Here is an 18596-nt window from a genome sequence, read left to right as displayed (position 1 = left end):
CACCATTTTACTTTAAATTTTGAAATTTCCACTGTTGCCCAGCCACCACAGCACTCATCGTGATCTTGTAACCACCATTATTGATACCATAAACATAGCTGGAAGATATACAAACTACTGGAAGGTCATACCAGCTCCTGGATATGGTCGTACTACCAATCATAATCAAATCATACCAGCACCTAGATATGGCCACACCACTCATCGAGACCCAGTCACAGCAGCGCCAAGATAATGTGATACTACCTTTGTTGTAAGTTGTATTACTCATCGTGACCCAGTCATATCAGCACCTAGATATGGTCATACCACTACCTTTGTTGTAAGTTGCATTTCTCATCGTGACCCAGTCATATCAGCACCTAGATATGGTGATACCACTACCTTTGTTGTAAGTTGTATTACTCATCGTGACCCAGTCATATCAGCACCTAGATATGGTGATACCACTACCTTTGTTGTTAGTTGTATTACTCATCGTGACCCAGTCATATCAGCACCTAGATATGGTGATCATTTCAAAACCTTGATATTGCCTCTACGTTGCTTGTACGTGATAATTATATATCTTACCTTGATCCAGTCATGCCATTCTTTTGCCTTACACTTTCGCCGTTCACAGTTTGTACAAACAAGTGTGCTGATAGAAATAAAATTGAGGTATGATCTTCCGCAGTTTACAATAGGTGTTGACAGTCCATTGCACATATAACAGAAGATATTCTTGAACAAGTACGTTCCCCCAGCCACTGGGTAATAGAATCCAAGCCTACATTGTTCCTCGGTTATGTCAGAGAAAGAACCATCCCATAACCCTGTCTTGTTGCACGAGTCTACGTACTGTTGATCAGCGAAATCAGTGTCACACGGTCTAGGTAGAATATCAGATGGAGGATGAATAGATGCTAAACAATCTGTTGAGCTTTCATTGCCGTTTGAATGAGATGAGTTTCTCTTCTTATGACATACATTTTCCTTTACCCATCTGATGGTAATGTTATCGTCATGACATTCGGCGATCACTTCATTCAAGTAGGTGATATTTGTTGTGATCGATGTCACTGGAGTGAGGTCATCTGCTGATATTTGAGAAACAGACGGCATTTGGAGATTGAACTCTTCCGGACATGTGGTTATTATGTAGTATCCAGTATGGGGACCAGTGAAGAAATATGTTTTATTTGTTCCACTGACACAAACATGCCTGTTTTCCCTTTCCATCGTCACATTCAACCTTTCGTCTGGACAACAGTCGCCATATTCTTTACAGTCAGCATCACAGCGACATGTTTTGCAGATTGGGAAGGAAAAGCACGCGCGGTCAACGACATTTGTGACTGTTGTACCGTTGCAGAATACGTTGCAGTGGAGAATGGACATGCCTGTAGTCGTATTAAGAACTCCGTTCAAAGACTCATCTTTCACAGAGGTCAATAGGTCGTTGAGGTAGGAACCAAACACGTCGTCAGATGAGTCATAGCTTGTCATTTGGGTGTTTGTAAAGACAAAACTACACAAGGTGATGTAGAAATGAAACTTCATCCTTGTTGTCTGGAATCTAAAACAACAAACATCCAATTAAGCCAAGGAAAAGATTAAAATGGCCATCGTTTATGGATTCTTAATAACGGTGTGTGTCGCCAATCTGAACGTCACACGTGACACTTTTCCTGTTCATGAATATGGAATCTAAAAAAACAACCAATTCAGACAAGGACAAGATCAAAATAGCCATCATTTATACGTTCCTAATAACGATGTTTGGTACCACTCTGGATAGAAGACATGACACATGACACTTTTCCAGTAGACCATTATGTAATCAAACGAAACACTGTTTTATCAATGATCCGATGGCATGTATTTGAGCTAAAGGATTGTTACGTTATATTTAACCTTAGAAAGGTCAGATTGTCATAAAATAGTCATAATGTAGAGAGTTTGATTTCTCAAAATACTTTTTGCAATTGCAAGTGTCAAAGTGTGTTATGGTATTACAGAGCAGCGAATTTTATAATTCTATTTAGTTTACATTTCATTATGCTTATGTTCGGGATCAAAAGCATGTCCTGTATGAAATGCACACATTCACTCACCATCCAGGGTTCCAAAGAACAAGAGATTTATCAATTATTTAAGAAACGCAATGTGGAGAAGGTTGTGAACCATAACTGGAATCAGCCCCTTCTCAGTTTTACTTCATAATTAAATAAATTGATTGTGGGACATGTTTTAAAATTACCTTCCAACATGCAACTTTTCCACATAGTCATCAATATGTTACAACAGTTTAGCAAAGCACGTATATATAATAGCTTAATTACTTAAAACAGTGCTGCCATCGAAACACTATCGTTTTTTGTCTTAAACCCCTACTTGAAAATATTGGAATGCTCTGTTTTAAGACTTTTATTATCCAGATGCTGATCCGCTGAAAATGATTGACTATACACTTCTGATCGATAGACCAAACTTTTATCATTCTTAACTATATATTCGACCGATCGGAATAACAGCCATGTGTTTTAGTCGTCATTGCTCAACGCGTGTAGACGCCCAAAGCTGATCATTATAACATAAAATACAACAAGAGGGGTGTCTTTGACAATGTTATACTCTATGAAAGTTAATTCAAATGAACCAAAACTTCTATATACAAAACTCTTAGCTTTCTTACCTTATTCTACTGCGCTCTGCCCGACTTGCAGCTTGCCAGTTCGAACGTTAGGTAGTTGAATTATTCATATCTGAACACTATCACGCCAACAACGTATCAGCATTCAGTGATAATGTCAGTCGCACAATCATTTACATTACCACTTAGTACTTGAATGCTTAATATCTCTCTGTGATGCCCTTTCAATTTCCAAAAAGGTTAGGCAGCTATATGAGTGAGTTGGGTTTAACGCCGCTTTTAACAGTATTCCAGTTATATCACGGCGTGTCAGCTTCATGTGGGAGGAAAGGCCGAAGTGATGCAGGTCTCAGACGTTTACCACTTCGTTGAAACCCACGAGCACGGGTATGGTGCTGACAAACCTAGAAACATAATTTGGGCGAACCGGGATTCGAACCCACAATCATAGGTTTCTGGCGTGTCCAAGTGACGCAACTCTGCACAGCGAATCGCGGCGCCTTAGACCCGTGCCCCCTTAGGCAGCTATGAGGTTTTAACACTAATGAAACCAAATGTGAGTGAGTGAGTGAGTGAGTGAGTGAGTGAGTGAGTGAGTGAGTGAGTGAGTGAGTGAGTGTGATTTCACGCCGCTTTTAGCAATGTTTCAGCAATATTACGGCGGGGGACACAAGAAATGGGCTTCACACATTGTACCCATGTCGGGAATCGAACCCAGGTCTTCGGCGTGACGACCGAACGCTTTCATCACTAGGCTACCCCACCGCCCCCAAATATGGTATAGAACATCCATACATACATACAGATTGAAACAATCGTGCTGGGTTTTTTTATATTGAAAAACTGTAACTGTTGTTTAGACAGTTAAAGTGTGATTTCACTGATATGCTATAAAGTCAAATATCATATTATCTGTATCTTAATTCAAGTATGTGTGTGTGATCTCGGGTGATGAAAGAAAGCTCCAATGTTGAATGTCACATATTTTATTGTCTGGAAAATGACAAATTCAAACGTTAAGTGCGACTACCTCCTGATATATTTTACGTGGAGATATCATGTTAAAGCCATACCGTTTCATATTTTAGATGCGTAATAACTGAGGCTTCAACATGATTACTTGACCATTATCTTGGTGATAAAGTTTCTCTCATTCACAAGAACATCACAATCTCAAATGTTAATATCTTAATAATAAATACAATGTATTATGGTAAAGTGATTCACAGTGATGCTCTCCTAGCCTATTAGCCTGGGCACATATTTCATTAGCTAAGTCATAACATGTCGCAAATACACAGAGGTAAAGTCGCTTCTAAGCACAAGATCTTATCTTAGTGATATCCTTAACATAATAAGGGAACAAGAACTGATATCAATGACAGCAAATACACTAATATATTCGGTAACCATGTGTTATTCAATGATGATATGAATAGCTATGTACAGATAACCTAAACGTGACACACAATACTGTTGCAGAGTGAGTTTATTTCTGGAAAATAAAACAACATCTAGTGTATAACAAACCTCGGATATTATGAACTCAATTCTGTGCGATGATTAAACAAGTTGTTCTTCATGTGGATAGCAAATTTCGTATTGTACCACCATGTTTCTTCGACCCCTTATTTTAATATTTAATCAGATATATCTCCAGGTTTCACTTTTCCCAGATATTTTGAAATACACGTAATATACCCGTATACAATAACGTGTGTGGCAATAAAGGACTTTCCGCCTCGTTATTCACAACTGGGTGTTCATCGTTTGATTAGGAGATTGACTGTTGGCAGTAGGTATGTATTTGTTCATTTTGCCTCTCCACAGTTGAAGAACTCTTTTATTCGCAACATAGGAGATGAAGATGAAGATCCCTTGACCGGCGTTCAGGACGATGGAGATGAAGATGAGGACTTGCTGCTGGAGAACATCACCGAGGACTGCCAGGATCCAAAAGATCCCTGTCAGTGTGGATAATTTAATGTAGATGTGCACCTGACTCTTCTCAGCCCCAATACTTGCGCTCATTTTATTGATCTTGGCCATCGTCCACACACTGACGCTGAAGAAAATGATGTTCAAGAGGAGAACGACACCTAGAGGAGCCACGAAAGCAACACCGACAAGAAGTGACGTATTCAGGTAGCACGTGGTTACACCATAGCCGATATGGCTTCCTGAAGAAACGCCGAGATTTGAAAATATGGTAATGAGAACAATGATCAGAGACAATCCATTGGCATAGAGGGAGTATTTCAGAAGACGACTACGATGACTTTGGGTACCGATCGGTTTTGCAGAATCGACTACGAAGACGTGGAACATGTGATAGGAACAGACGTTCATCCACAATATAACTGTAAGCCACAAGTAATGTATGAAAACTCCAATTGTTTTGCAAGCAGTTTCATTCCGGATGGCAACATCCTTTAACAGAAGCAGCAACTGAGCCAAGAATAGAAACCCGACCAGACACATCGTATTCTTCGTGGGCAGGGTGAGAAGGGAAGGGAATGTGCAGTAGGTGATGAAGGTCAAGGCCAAACAGATCATAGACAAAATGGAGAAGACTAGAGTTAAAATATGTTCAGCCAGTTTGACTGGATCTTGGTAGTTTGAATACAACTCTTTCATCGTGTCCACGCATATTATTATATTTTTTTCGTCTATTTCAATGAATTTATCAAACTGTATTGTTATATCCACATACTGAAGAGAAATAGATGCATCAGTGTTCCAACTGAATTCATTCACGGAGAGATACACATATGAACATTTTGGCAAAACCGTGGGCAAATAAACATAATCTTCAGGCGTTTCAACATACTCCGAAGGGAGGCTGTCATATGTCTCAATTTTCTGTGGATTGGTGTACGGGGGATGCATCTTGTATAACTGCCTCTTTGATACGCCATAAGTATAAAAATTATCCTCAGACAGTGTAAACTGAAATTCCGAACCTTTAAACCCCATCGACCAAATATTCCCCAACAACACCATCATAGTTTCTTCAAATGTATCCCGACAACAGGTTTGGTTTGTTCGGAACATCAATGTCAATCCAAAGGATGGCTCATTGAGAAGTCTCGAACTATTTGCAGTGCCAATGTACACAAGTTTATAAACAGAAAACATATAATAGGTCATATTGTACTCCTCTGCAACTAATGGTATGTTATGGACAACCAATTGTTCTATGAAATTCCAGTCCTGAAGTCTGGGATCCGATGTGTTATTTTCAGTTGGCCGAAAGAGGACCGCAATCGTGTACTCAACTCTGGAGAGTCCGACAACTGTTAATTGACATGTTTCACCCTTTAGACGGTACCCCGAGCGACAGTACATGGCACGGCACTCGTTCTGAAAAAGTCAAGATAAAACACAACGTCAAGAACTTTAGAGAAGAAGTGATTTCTTCATCATTTAATCTTTATCGACATAAGGTTGGAAAAGTCTGAAACATATTTGTAAATAGCGTATATTAACCTATACCACACAATTTCAGTCCCTAAAGTGAATAATACCATTATTCTTATTCAAACTTTGCTGGTGACTCGAACCCGATTACAAATGAATTCAATTGTTGCCGATTATCAAAGGAATGGCTTCTGTAACATTTTCATTCTACCAGACAAATGCCATTACTCGCATATACTAGTGAAGAAATTCTATAAAGAAATAATGCCGCTGTCAATACAAAGTACTTTGCGTAAATAGAACATTATCAATGCGATGGTCACGATTCACAAACAACTATGTTGAATAGCATTTAACAGGTCGCCTTTGGACAACCACATAGCAGAATGGTCGTGATGCATAATTTCAACAAAGAACCGAGGTTGATGGGGGCCAACAGAATTAGAAGGTTTATAAAATCGGAATGAATGAGCAGTAGACTTCAACCTTCACATGTTTATCAACACTAAATGTATACGTTAAGTTAAAATGTGTCAGCAATACTGATTTAATACTTTTTAATACTTGAACATGTGCAAGTCTTTGACTAAAGCTAATTTGTAAAGCAGAGAAGAACAGTACAAACACTTGTTAAAAATTAATCATGGTTCACGGAATTGTCCAAAGCTTGATTAGGCATACCACTACCCCTTGATGTTTGAAACATAAGCGCGTCTCGCTCATATAACTTGTGCTAATGTTGTAAATCCTGCCAGAAGTCCACAACTAGCGTATGTTAGGAAGGGAAAAGGATCATCGTCAACCATTTTACTTCAAATTTTGAAATTATTTTTACAATTCATATGATTTAACTTAAATTTAGCTGTACATTTGTATGTGGAACTTTATCCCGACAAATAACAAATTAATTGTTAGTGACTATAAATAGATGCCCAGGAGAAGGCAGAATCAACATTAAAGGACCGACAATTTGATATTGGGTTGGGGGTGGGAATGGGGGTCCTCGGATTTTATGGGGGAAAAACAATTGACCAAGATAAATTAAATTCTAAAAGATAAATATCATCATCATCGATCAGGTGTATTCCTTGTCAAACAGAAAGGATATACGAACTCAAACATATATACATAACTGTAACTACCACTATGAAGTTCTACCATACCATGATGTTTCAGAGTGAGTGAGTGAGTGAGTGAGTTGGGTTTAACGCTGCTTTTAACAGTATTCCAGTTATATCACAGCGTGTCAGCTTAATGTGGGAGGAAAGCCGGAAGTGATGCAGGTCTCAGACGTTGACCACTTCGGTGAAACCCACGAGCACGGGTATGGTGCTGACAAACCTAGAAACATAATCGGGGCGAACCGGGATTCGAACCCACAATCATAGGTTTCTGGCTTGCCCAAGGGACGCAACTCTGCACAGCGAATCTCGGCGCCTTAGACGACTGGCCCACCCGTGCCCCCCTGATGTTTCAGAGCAAACTGGACATCAACACAGAGCGAACATAACAAACTCTGTTTAAAACTCTGTCCGTTAAAAACCTTTAAAGCTTTTGGCCTCTTTCTAATTAAAAGTGTCCTTCTATAATATCACACACACACACACACACACACACACGCACGCACGCACGCACGCACGCACTAACACGCAGACACACACACACACGCACGCACACACATACACGCACACGGATATGGTCAACCCACTCACCTTGATCCAGTCATGCCACTCATTTTCCTTACACTTTCGCCGATCACAGTTTGTACAAACAAGTGTGCTTATAGAATAGCCTGTACTTTGCACCCGCTGTAATGTTCTTAGGCACTTAAAAACAGATGGTAACAGTCCATTGCACATGTAACAGAAGATATTCTTGAACAAGTACGTTCCCCCAGCCACTGGGTAATAGAATCCAAGCCTACATTGTTCCTCGGCTTTGTCAGAGAAAGAACCATCCCATAACCCTGTCTTGTTGCACGAGTCTACGTACTGTTGATCAGCGAAATCAGTGTCACACGGTCTAGGTAATATATCAGATGGAGGATGAATAGAAGCCATGCAATCTGTTGAGCTTTCATTGCCGTTTGAATGAGATGAGTTTCTCTTCTTATGACATACATTTTCCTTTACCCATCTGATGATACTGTTATCGTCATGACATTCGGCGATCACTTCATTCAAGTAGGTGATATTTGTTGTGATCGATGTCACTGGAGTGAGGTCGTCTGCTGATATTTGAGAAGCAGACGGCATTTCGAGATTGAACTCTTCCGGACATGTGGTTATTATGTAGTATCCAGTATGGGGACCAGTGAAGAAATATGTTTTATTTGTTCCACTGACACAAACATGCCTGTTTTCCCTTTCCATCGTCACATTCAACCTTTCGTCTGGACAACAGTCGCCATATTCTTTACAGTCAGCATCACAGTGACATGTTTTGCAGATTGGGTTGGCTGACGAGCACCCACGGTCAACGACATTTGTGACTGTTGTACCGTTGCAGAATACGTTGCAGTGGAGTATGGGCATGCCTGTAGTCGTATTAAGAACTCCGTTCAAGGACACATCTTTCACAGAGGTCAATAGGTCGTTGAGGTAGAACCCAAACACGTCGTCAGATGAGTCATTGCTTGTCATTTGGGTGTTTGTAAAGACAAAATTACACAAGGCGATGTAGAAATGAAACTTCATCCTTGTTGTCTGGGATCTAAAACAACAAACATCTAATTAAGCCAAGGAAAAGATCAAAATAGCCATCGTTTATGGATTCGTAATAACGGTGTGTGTTGACAATCTGAACATGACACGTGATACTTTTCCTGTTTATCAGTGTATAATTGCACGAAACACAGCATTATCAATGACTCGATGTCTTATATTTTAATTGAGGGAAATTAAGGTTTTACTACTATTCATTTGGAACTTTAAAAGATATGATTTTCATAATATAGTCATAATATAGGTTCTTTCATACTTTCAGCAATTCCAACTGGCAAAGTGTGTTCTGTTATTACATTGTCGCGAATTTTATCATTCTATTTGTTTCATATTTCAAATATGCTCATGTTAAGGATCAAACACATCTCCTGTTTGAAATACACACATTCACTCCATTTATGGATATTGTCATTGCAATCCAGGGTTTCAAAAGAACAACAGCAGATATACGAATGGTTTAGCAAAAAGGAAAGTGGAGTAAGGTTGTGAACCATAACTGGAATCACCTCCTACTCAGTTTTACTTCATAATTAAATAAATTGATTGTGGGACATGTTTAACATTGCTTTCCAACATGCACCTTTTCCACATAGCCATCAATATGTTACAACAGTTTAGCAAAACGTTTATATACAATAGCCGCGTGACTCATCCAATTGGAAGTCATGTGATCATTTTTCATTCTGATGCATTGAAAACATTGACATAGTATAATTGAACATTCCAATGATGGTATGTTATGAACTGATATTTCCTCTTTCATAATCATCTTTAACAATAAATAACGGTTTTCCTAACCTATGAAAGGCTGTAGGTATTACATACAGTATAACGTGTTGCTTATTTAGCAAATGTACATTTCTCTAACTGAAATTACTTGTACTAGTCCGAGCAAATAGAATATGGTTATAACGTAGTTCGTTTCGCATGGGTGACTACGAGTTTCTGTTACACGTGTTGCTCAACGTATATAGTTGACCTAGTTTAGGCGCCTTTATAACAAAATGAGATGGATGTCTTTGACAATATTATACTCTATGAAAGTGTCAAATGAACAAAAACATTTAACAAAACTGTAATCATTTTTACCTTATTCTGCTGCGCTTGTCGCCTCTGCCCGCCTGCGGCAGCCTGCCAATTCGACCGTTACACAGTTGAATTATTCATATCTTGCCTCATCACGCCAACAACGCATCAACACTCAGTGATAATGTCAGTCGCAAGGTCATTTACATTGCCACTCAGTACTTTAACGATAAATATATCTCTTTTATGCCCCTTTTTAGTTGGATAAGGAGGGCCGTGGCGTATTTAATAGAACACTGATAGTATAAAACCATCCACGCATACATACAGATTGAAACGATTGTGCTGTTTTCAAAATCAAAGGCAGTAACGGTGGTTATGTCTGTTAAAATAAAAAAATCAGTAAGGGCTATAAAATACGGTCAAATATTTAACTCTCTTTATAATTTTTAATAACGTAAAATCAATTTGGAGTTGATTCTGATATGAGTGTATGATCTTGGGTGACGAAAGACAGCTCTCAAGTCGAATTTTATATATTTTATTGTCTTAAAACACAGTGACAAATTTAAGAAGTTAAGATCACTTTCCTTCTGGAATATACGAGAAAATATCATGATAAAGTCCAAATCTTTTTAGATACGTTATAACTGAGGAATCAAAATTATCTCTTGTCCTTGAGCCTGTTCGTGGTGATGAATTATCGCTTATTTACAAGAACATAATACAATTAAATGTTGATATCTTAATATGCAATGTATTATGGTCAAGAAATTCACAATGAAGCTTTCCTTGCATTTTAGTCCAGGCGCATATTTCATAAGCCAAGTCATAACCTATTACAAATATCCAGAGGTAAATTCAATTCTAAGCACAAGAATGTAAGTCACATCCTGTACAATAACAGATAATAAAGGTACGATACTAATTATCTAATTATATACATGTACTCAACAACAAAAGTTCCCGTGACACCAATATTTAAGTGTATTTTTCAAGCAAGTAAAGTTTGGTTTTCAATATTGTTGTACATGTATGGAATCAAGTCACAAAAATGCAACTGCTACAGAAAAGGATGCATTCCATGCACAAGTTGACTTTTATGCAAGCCCCATGCATTTCACTACCCAAGAATGGGTATAAAACATGTGCGTTAACGGGATTCCACATGCATTGCTTAGCATCGTGCTGATAACAACCACTCAGAAAAACAAAAAAATTACGCAATTATTCAACATTACGAAATGCCACGCCTGTCCGAAAATTGGCGTCTGCGAGCTATTGGTATGCTTGAAGCAGGATCGAGTCACCGTGATGTTGCAAGACAATTATACGTCCACAGAAACATCATTTGGTGTTTATGGCAACATTGGCAACAGACAAATACAGTCAGAGACCAACCTCGGAGTGGCAGGCCACGCGTTACCAATAATCGACAAGACAACTGGATTCCAACAACACACATACGAAATCGATTCCAGCCAGCAACAGTGACTGCAAGAAGCATCCCTTGCCTTCGACGAATATCTTCACAAACCGTACGTCGTCGCCTCAGATGTGCAGGGATTGTCGCCAGGAGACCCGCCAGACGTGCCATTTTGACAGGAAACCACCGTCGAGCACGTTTGCAGTGGTGCAGACAGCGTCTACGCTGGACGGCCATGCAGTGGGGACAAGTTCTATTCACTGACGAGATTTTCGTTTTCATCTCAGTCACAGTCACAGGATTCGAGTGTACCGACGTCGAGGTGAACGTTACGTCAATCATTGTGTCATGGAAGAAGATCGGTTCGGGGGCGGCAGCGTTATGATATGGGGTGGGATTACAGCAAGACAGAGGACCCGTTTGATAGTGGTAGAGGGAAATCTCAATTGACAGCGCTACCGCCACGAGATCATCGGCCCTGTTGTTCTACCGTTTTTGCGTCGTCAAGGCCCAGGCATTACCTTTCAACATGACAACGCCCGGTCTCATATTGCTCGACTTGTTCAGGATTCTCTTCAACAAAACAACGTGAATGTCATCCCCTGGCCGGCTCGCTCCCCTGATCTCTCACCAATCGAGCACATGTGGGATGAGATGGATCGGCGCATTCGACGTCAACCACGTGTTCCACAGACGCTCCAGGAACTTCGAAACATGCTCCAGCAGATATGAACACATATTCCACAGGACTTTGTGCGACGCCTGGTCCATTCCATGAGACGAAGATGTGTTGCTTGCATCGCAACCAGAGGTGGACACACACGCTACTGATTTGTAAATTGACATTTTGGCATGTTCATGGTTTTTTTTTATGAAATCAGTATGGCAAATTAAACCTTTTAAACACTTACAGGAGTCTTTTATCTGTTGCAAACCGAAATTGTTTCAGATTTGGTAAAAAACATAACTTTGCATTAAATCTTATTCAATGTCACAAGAACTTTTGTTGTTCAGTATATATTTAAGGATTGACTGTGGATTTTTTTAGGTTCATTAAGGTATGAAACGAAACACGGATGTGCAAACTGTATGAATCCGCGTAGCGGATTCTTACGAAAGTTTGCATGATTATAATACAATTCGACAACGATGACATGTGTTATCTACAATAGTTTAACCAAGAAAGTCAGTGGTCAATCAACGGAGAGTAGGATCAAAACAAAGTTCATAGGATCTGTCAATCAAGGCAAGACACGAGAAGAACTGCAACAGTCAGACTGTAACGAACCGGAACAAATATGTCCGGGAGAAGGCGGATGTTTGAAATGACAAGGTTAGTCAACGCCAGATTGAAACATTAGTTCCCTGAGTAAGGGAAGACACACTTCGAAAAATGCGGGTTAGAAATGAAACCCGAAAGATATGAAATTTGTTAAACCCAGTCGAGTAGGAAAAAAACAGGCGAGCGAGCCTCCACGGTTGCTGTAGTATTCCATCTCGGCCTTCGGTCTCAAAGAATAGTTTGGACAATGAATATGCATGAGTTTCGTTAAATGCCCTGTGCATGACGATACACGTTAGCAGAAATGGAATTCCCTCGGCTGTAATATTGGGATTCCCAGACATTCCGTAGTGATAAACGTAGTCCGCTTCGGTGGGCGTGGCCTAATTCTTTACATTCATTGGGAAATGAAAACAGTAACACTTGACCAGTTCACCTAATTAGAATGCAGGAATTACAATGAACACAACGAAAGTTTAATTAGCATACACGTAATTGCATAACATAACCCAGGAACCATGTTCACGGCAAAATATTTAGACGGTGAAACTAATACAGTAATAAAAATTGACGATTTTTCAACAATAAACAAATAGTAGGATTTCTGTGAACATACTGTAGTCGCATTTGAGCGCGGGGAGGGTGAGTGTGTTGGGAGGGGGTGGGGGCAGCTTTGTGTATGCGATATGAATGTGGCCAGGCGAGAATTCGAAGAATAGGCTCAACACAATGCACAGTGCAGTCGTACCTAGTTTAAAGGATGACGAGAAAACGCCCTAATCACTTGGCTACTCTTACATGGTCCGAGATAAACTTCTCTTTTGCAGTGAACCATTTACACTCCATGGACCATGAGCCAACAGCTGACACGTATTTGGTTTCTCCTTAGTTTCTACATAGTTCACACGACGACAAAAAAAATTGTTTTATTACAAATATTCGAGCGAGTGAAAATCTTTCGAAATTAATTCTGAAATTTAAAAAAACAACATATGTGCTTGTCGGTGTATGCAGTACCGTCACGTGTTTTCGCTCGACATATGTTTCCGCTCGGCCCTTTTGAATCGCGTTTTTTCTGATATTTTACGAGATGTGACTTCACCGGCAGCTTGTTTGTCAACGAGCACTGTCCTGCTACCGCCCCAGTGACAAAATGCTCAGAATCAAGCTACAAAACGTAAGTTATTGAACACAATTGAGAAATACATTGGTTTGAAACAGAGATCACTAACTCACCACTACGAAAACCTGTATTAGAAAGGTTTTAGTCCTGTCAAAGTTATAGATCTGATTGGTGCTGATATCGGCTATCAGGAAATCACATAACCATCACGTGATAAAATGTATGGAAAGGCAGTGGGACCATCTCTTATATCATGCGTACTTTCTGTGGATATATTCATGTTTTACGTTAATGTCATGATAGTTTTAGTTTTAGTTTTAGTTTTTAGGGCTCCATCAGATCAGGGAAGGGCAATTATCGGCAATAGCTACCAGAAAGCATGGACAAAGCTTACCAGGCCGTCAAGGGAAGGCGGGGAATGACTCAAAAGTGCAGGACGACAGTTTTCGGTGCCCTATTCGTCTCTTCGCGATCGACTTTGTGGAACAGTGTCTGTTGAATGTGTGAGATCGGGACCCAATGCGTTATTATACCAAGAGATGTAGAGATGATATCTGCTTTTGAGTATGGCAACTCTCTGGCAGAAGTTACAGCTTTAGCCACCGATCTTGCCGTCTGTTTAGGCAAGAAACCAAAAGATGACAACCCTTTTTCACTTCTGTGGTTTTACAGTTTTCTTAAGAGATGGCCAGAGCATTGAGAGCAGAAGCCCCGCTCTTTGGAGATCATGAGAGCAAAGGCCACATCGGAAAGGACTGTCAACGCCTATTTCGACGAATTGGAGCAGATCCTGGTACAACCTAAGAGGCAGACCTCAGTCGATTTATAACATTGACACAAAAAAGGATAGTGCAGAGCCACACTACTCCCCGTGTAGTTTCCGACGCCATGGTTGCTGTCACAATACCTAGGTCCAACACAACGACTGTATTAGGATTCGGAAGCACACTTTGAATGACGGTACCCCCCTGCTTCGTGTTTGAGGGCCAGCGAATGAGGGATGAACTTTTGACAGGATGTACTCCCGGTTCTTCAGGCACCGTCAGTGAAACAGGTTGGTCCAACACGGAGATCTTTCAGAAATATCCTGAGAATCTCTTCAGCAAGTACTGTGTTGAGGCTACAGCAGATTATCCATTCCTGGTTCTTTCTGATGGCCATAAATCACATGTATACTAGTATCTGTCACTTATCGAGTGGGCATGCGAAAAGCACATAATTCTCTTCATCTTGCCAGCGCATACACCGCATCTAGTCCAACCTATGGACGTTGGCTGCTTGGCCTTTCGAGAGAATTTACATCGGCCTCAGACACAAATTCATCAGGGAACATGTAAGGTCTGGGATTGACAGATATTCAATAAACGAAGTCGCATTACAGCTTACTGTGCTGCCCTCTCACCAGTGAATCTGCAGTCTGCAGGCATATACCCGTTAAACAGGGATGTAGATAAACAGAGCACAATTCTTCCATCAACTGTTTTCAGGACAAGTGTTGAGACGTCTACTACATGTACACCTTCCACAACGACGATTTCCTAAGGTGACAACGTCGACGTCAGTACCACCAGGTGTACCAGTGTCTTCAGAAACGCTGAACACGTTCTGACAACAGATCCTAAGCCCACAAAAAAGAAAGGTCCTGAGTTCGGTTGTTGAAGGAAAAGCTATAACGGAGGACAATATCTTGGCCAAGATAGTGGCACATTGAGAGAAAGCCAAAATATTAAATCAACACCAGTGACCTGTACATACAAGTCCAGAAAGTTTACGACTTCTACTGTTCGAAGGAATATCCCGCCCACTCTACCGACTCCGGGAACTTCTGGTGTCATTAGCACGGCAGTCCTTGATGCAGACTTGATAGATACAGAAGAATCATATAATGATGTGAGTGCACTTTGCTGCAACTGCAAAAAATGGCAACCAGAAGAAGTACGACAATGTACATCGCTCATATTTTCTAAATGGGCACAATGCACCACCCGAATGTTCACATTGGACGCATCTGATCTATTGCACGACTGTCAGATGTGTGAGACGAAATGCATAGTTTTGGTGTCCCTGTCACGATGAGCCAGAGGAGTGATGTGCATTGTAATTGTGTAAATATTTTGTGACTGTGTAATGCATCCAATTATTTAAATTTGGACACTTTTTTCACCCGGAATTAACTTGATTGATGTCGTTTTGTGATAGGGATTCCCTCACTGTACATATGACAAGCTTGTGTGAGGCTCAGTGGACGTAAATAGCAATCCAATAAGGCGAGCGAAAACATATGACGTCATTCCAAAGTGTCATGTCCCCACTCGGAACTTCGGAAGCGATCGATACGGACTTTCGCTTCATGTACTTTCTCATTAAACATTTGAATAAAAACATTGACCATATTAACAGGTACGTACCATATTATAACTGTTCTAATATGCGTTTGTATTTTATGAGCACATGTGTCTTATCCGAGCGAAAACTGATGACGCAAGGATATGCACTACGAATGTCAATGTCACGATACGAGATCGGGTATAACGAACCACGTATTTTATGAACTCAATTCCTATACCCGTGTTTCAGAAGGTTCTGTTCATGTCATTAGCCAAGTTTGGATTGTAACACCATGTTTCAACATGTCCTCTTGAATTAATTTAATCTCTATTCGGATGCTTCTTCAGGTTTTCCTTCATTCCAGAAAGTTTGAAATACCACATCACTACAATGTAATATATACATACATTCTCAATCAGTTGCAATAAAGAACATTTCGCCTTGTTGTTCAAAAATGAGTACTCCTGGTTTGATCAGGAGATTGACTGTCGGCAGTTGGTATGTATTTGTTAATTTTGTCTCTCCAAAGTTGAAGAACCCTTTTATTTGCAACATAGGAGATGAAGATGAAGGTCCCTTGACTGGCGTTCAGGACGATGGAGATGAAGATGAGGACTTGCTGCTGGAGAACATCACCGAGGATTGCCAGGATCCAAAAGATCCCTGTCAGTGTGGATAATTTAATGTAAATGTGTACCTGACTCTTCTCAGCCCCAATACTTGCGCTCATTTTGTTGATCTTGGCCATCGTCCACACACTGACGCTGAAGAAAATGATGTTCAAGATGAGTACGACGCCTAGAGGAGCCACAAGAGCAACACCAACAAGAAGTGACGTATTCAGGTAGCACGTGGTTACACCATAGCCGATATGGCTTCCCGACGAAACGCCGAGATTTGAAAATATGGTAATGAGAACAATGATCAGAGACAATCCATTGGCATAGAGGGAGTATTTCAGAAGACGACTACGATGACTTTGGGTACCGATCGGTTTTGCAGAATCGACTACGAAGACGTGGAACATGTGATAGGAACAGACGTTCATCCACAATATAACTGTGAGCCACAAGTAATGTATGAAAACTCCAATTATTTTGCAAGCAGTTTCATTCCGGATGGCAACATCCTTTAACAGAAGCAGCAACTGAGCCAAGAATAGAAACCCGACCAGACACATCGTATTCTTCGTGGGCAGAGTGAGAAGGGAAGGGAATGTGCAGTAGGTGATGAAGGTCAAGGCCAAACAGATTAAGGACAGAATGGAGAAGACTAGTGATAAAATATGTTCAGCCAGTTTGACTGGATCTTGGTAGTTTGAATACAACTCTTTCATCGTGTCCACGCATATAATTATATTTTGTTCGTCCATTTTAATGAATTTATCGAACTGTATTGTTATACCCACATACTGAAGAGTGATAGACGCATCAGTGTTCCAGTTAAATTCATTCACAGAGAGGTTCACATACGAACAATGTGGCAAAACAGAGGGATAGTAAACATAATCTTCGGGCGTTTCAACATACTCCAACGGAAGGATGTCAAACATCTCGGCTTTCTGTGGATTGGTGTAGGGAGGATGCATCTTGTATAACTGTCTCTTTGAATAAGTATAAAAATTATCCTTAGACGGCGTAAACTGAAACTCCGAACCATTATACTCCATCGACCAATTATCCTCCAATAACGCCACTATAGTTTCTTCAAATGTATCCCGACAACAGGTTTGGTTTGTCCTGAACGTCAATGTCAGTCCAAAGGATGGCACATGGACAAATCTGGAACTATTGGCAATGTTAGTGTACACAGGCTTTTCAACAGAAAACATGTAATAGGCCATATTGTACTTCTCGGCAACTGATGGTATGTTACGGACAACCAAAAGCTCTGTGAAATTCCAGTCTTTCAGCCTGGGGTCGGATGTGTTGTTTTCCGTTGGTCGAAAGAGGACCGCAATTGTGTACTCAACTCTGGAGAGTCCGACAGCTGTTAATTGACATGTTTCACCCTTCAGACGGTACCCCGAGCGACAGTACATGGCACGGCACTCGTTCTGAAAAAAAATATAAGATTTAATTTCAGGAGATAGATAGATGCTGTTAATGACGTTTATTGACGAAATTATTTTTGTTCCTTCCAAACTTTGAAAAACCGTTTATGAGAACAAAACATGCTAAAATAGATGTATAGTAAGTATTAGTTTAAGTGAAATGTATTGACTTCTTTTACAAATTTAGATTTATAACTGGTACCAACAGTTTACCCTCTGATATTCACCAATGTGTAATTTGTGGGAAGTAGCTAATAACGGTGAGATCTTGTGCAGCTCGAAAGGGCCCTTTCCATAACACACGTTCATTATAATAAGGAAATGTTTCAATAATCAGTTGCACCAAAACATACCTACAACTGCCCATTTTCATATATCGTTCTTTAAAGTTGTAGAATATTTGAAATTTGTATAAAAACATATTTAAGGGAACCCAAATTTAAATGGCCGGTAAGGTGTTTTCAGACATCGTATTTTCATACACTGGCTTCTGCAACCATTTCATTTGACCACCAGCCGAGAGTCATTACTTGGATTTACTAAAGTAAGACGAGTTCTATGGATGAACAACTTCTTTATT

General features: G+C 40.1%; 2 protein-coding genes across 2 annotated transcripts; both read right to left on the bottom strand.

Moving 5' to 3' along the window:
- Window positions 1-3651: 3651 nt before the first annotated feature.
- On the bottom strand, window positions 3652-9916 carry LOC124132752. Its single transcript, XM_046496855.2, has 3 exons — window positions 9868-9916; window positions 7768-8767; window positions 3652-5998 (listed from the first exon to the last, which is right to left on the bottom strand). Exons 2-3 carry the CDS (start codon window positions 8749-8751, stop codon window positions 4385-4387), a joined length of 2598 nt encoding a protein of 865 aa, XP_046352811.2. The 5' UTR covers window positions 8752-8767; window positions 9868-9916; the 3' UTR covers window positions 3652-4384.
- Window positions 9917-16050: 6134 nt separating this feature from the next.
- On the bottom strand, window positions 16051-17738 carry LOC125378078 (adhesion G protein-coupled receptor E1-like). The gene has a single exon (XM_048392911.1). The coding sequence runs from the start codon at window positions 17630-17632 to the stop codon at window positions 16412-16414; it is 1221 nt and encodes a 406-aa protein (XP_048248868.1). The 5' UTR covers window positions 17633-17738; the 3' UTR covers window positions 16051-16411.
- Between the last annotated feature and the right edge of the window lie 858 nt (window positions 17739-18596).

This window comes from Haliotis rufescens, unplaced genomic scaffold (genome assembly GCF_023055435.1).
Source record: "Haliotis rufescens isolate VD_foot unplaced genomic scaffold, xgHalRufe1.0.p SCAF_11, whole genome shotgun sequence".
Lineage (NCBI taxonomy): Eukaryota > Metazoa > Mollusca > Gastropoda > Lepetellida > Haliotidae > Haliotis > Haliotis rufescens.
Note: the sequence above shows the minus strand (reverse complement) of the source record. Positions and strands in the feature narration are given on the sequence as shown.

Bases quoted from the DNA above. Each gene is read 5' to 3' on its own strand.
- LOC125378078 (XM_048392911.1), bottom strand. From the start codon at position 17,632: ATGGAGTATAATGGTTCGGAGTTTCAGTTTACGCCGTCTAAGGATAAT.
- LOC124132752 (XM_046496855.2), bottom strand. From the start codon at position 8,751: ATGAAGTTTCATTTCTACATCGCCTTGTGTAATTTTGTCTTTACAAAC. The intron at 5,999-7,767 runs GTGAGTGGGTTG...TGACTTTTTCAG, and splicing joins AGTGGCATGACTGGATCAAG to AACGAGTGCCGTGCCATGTA.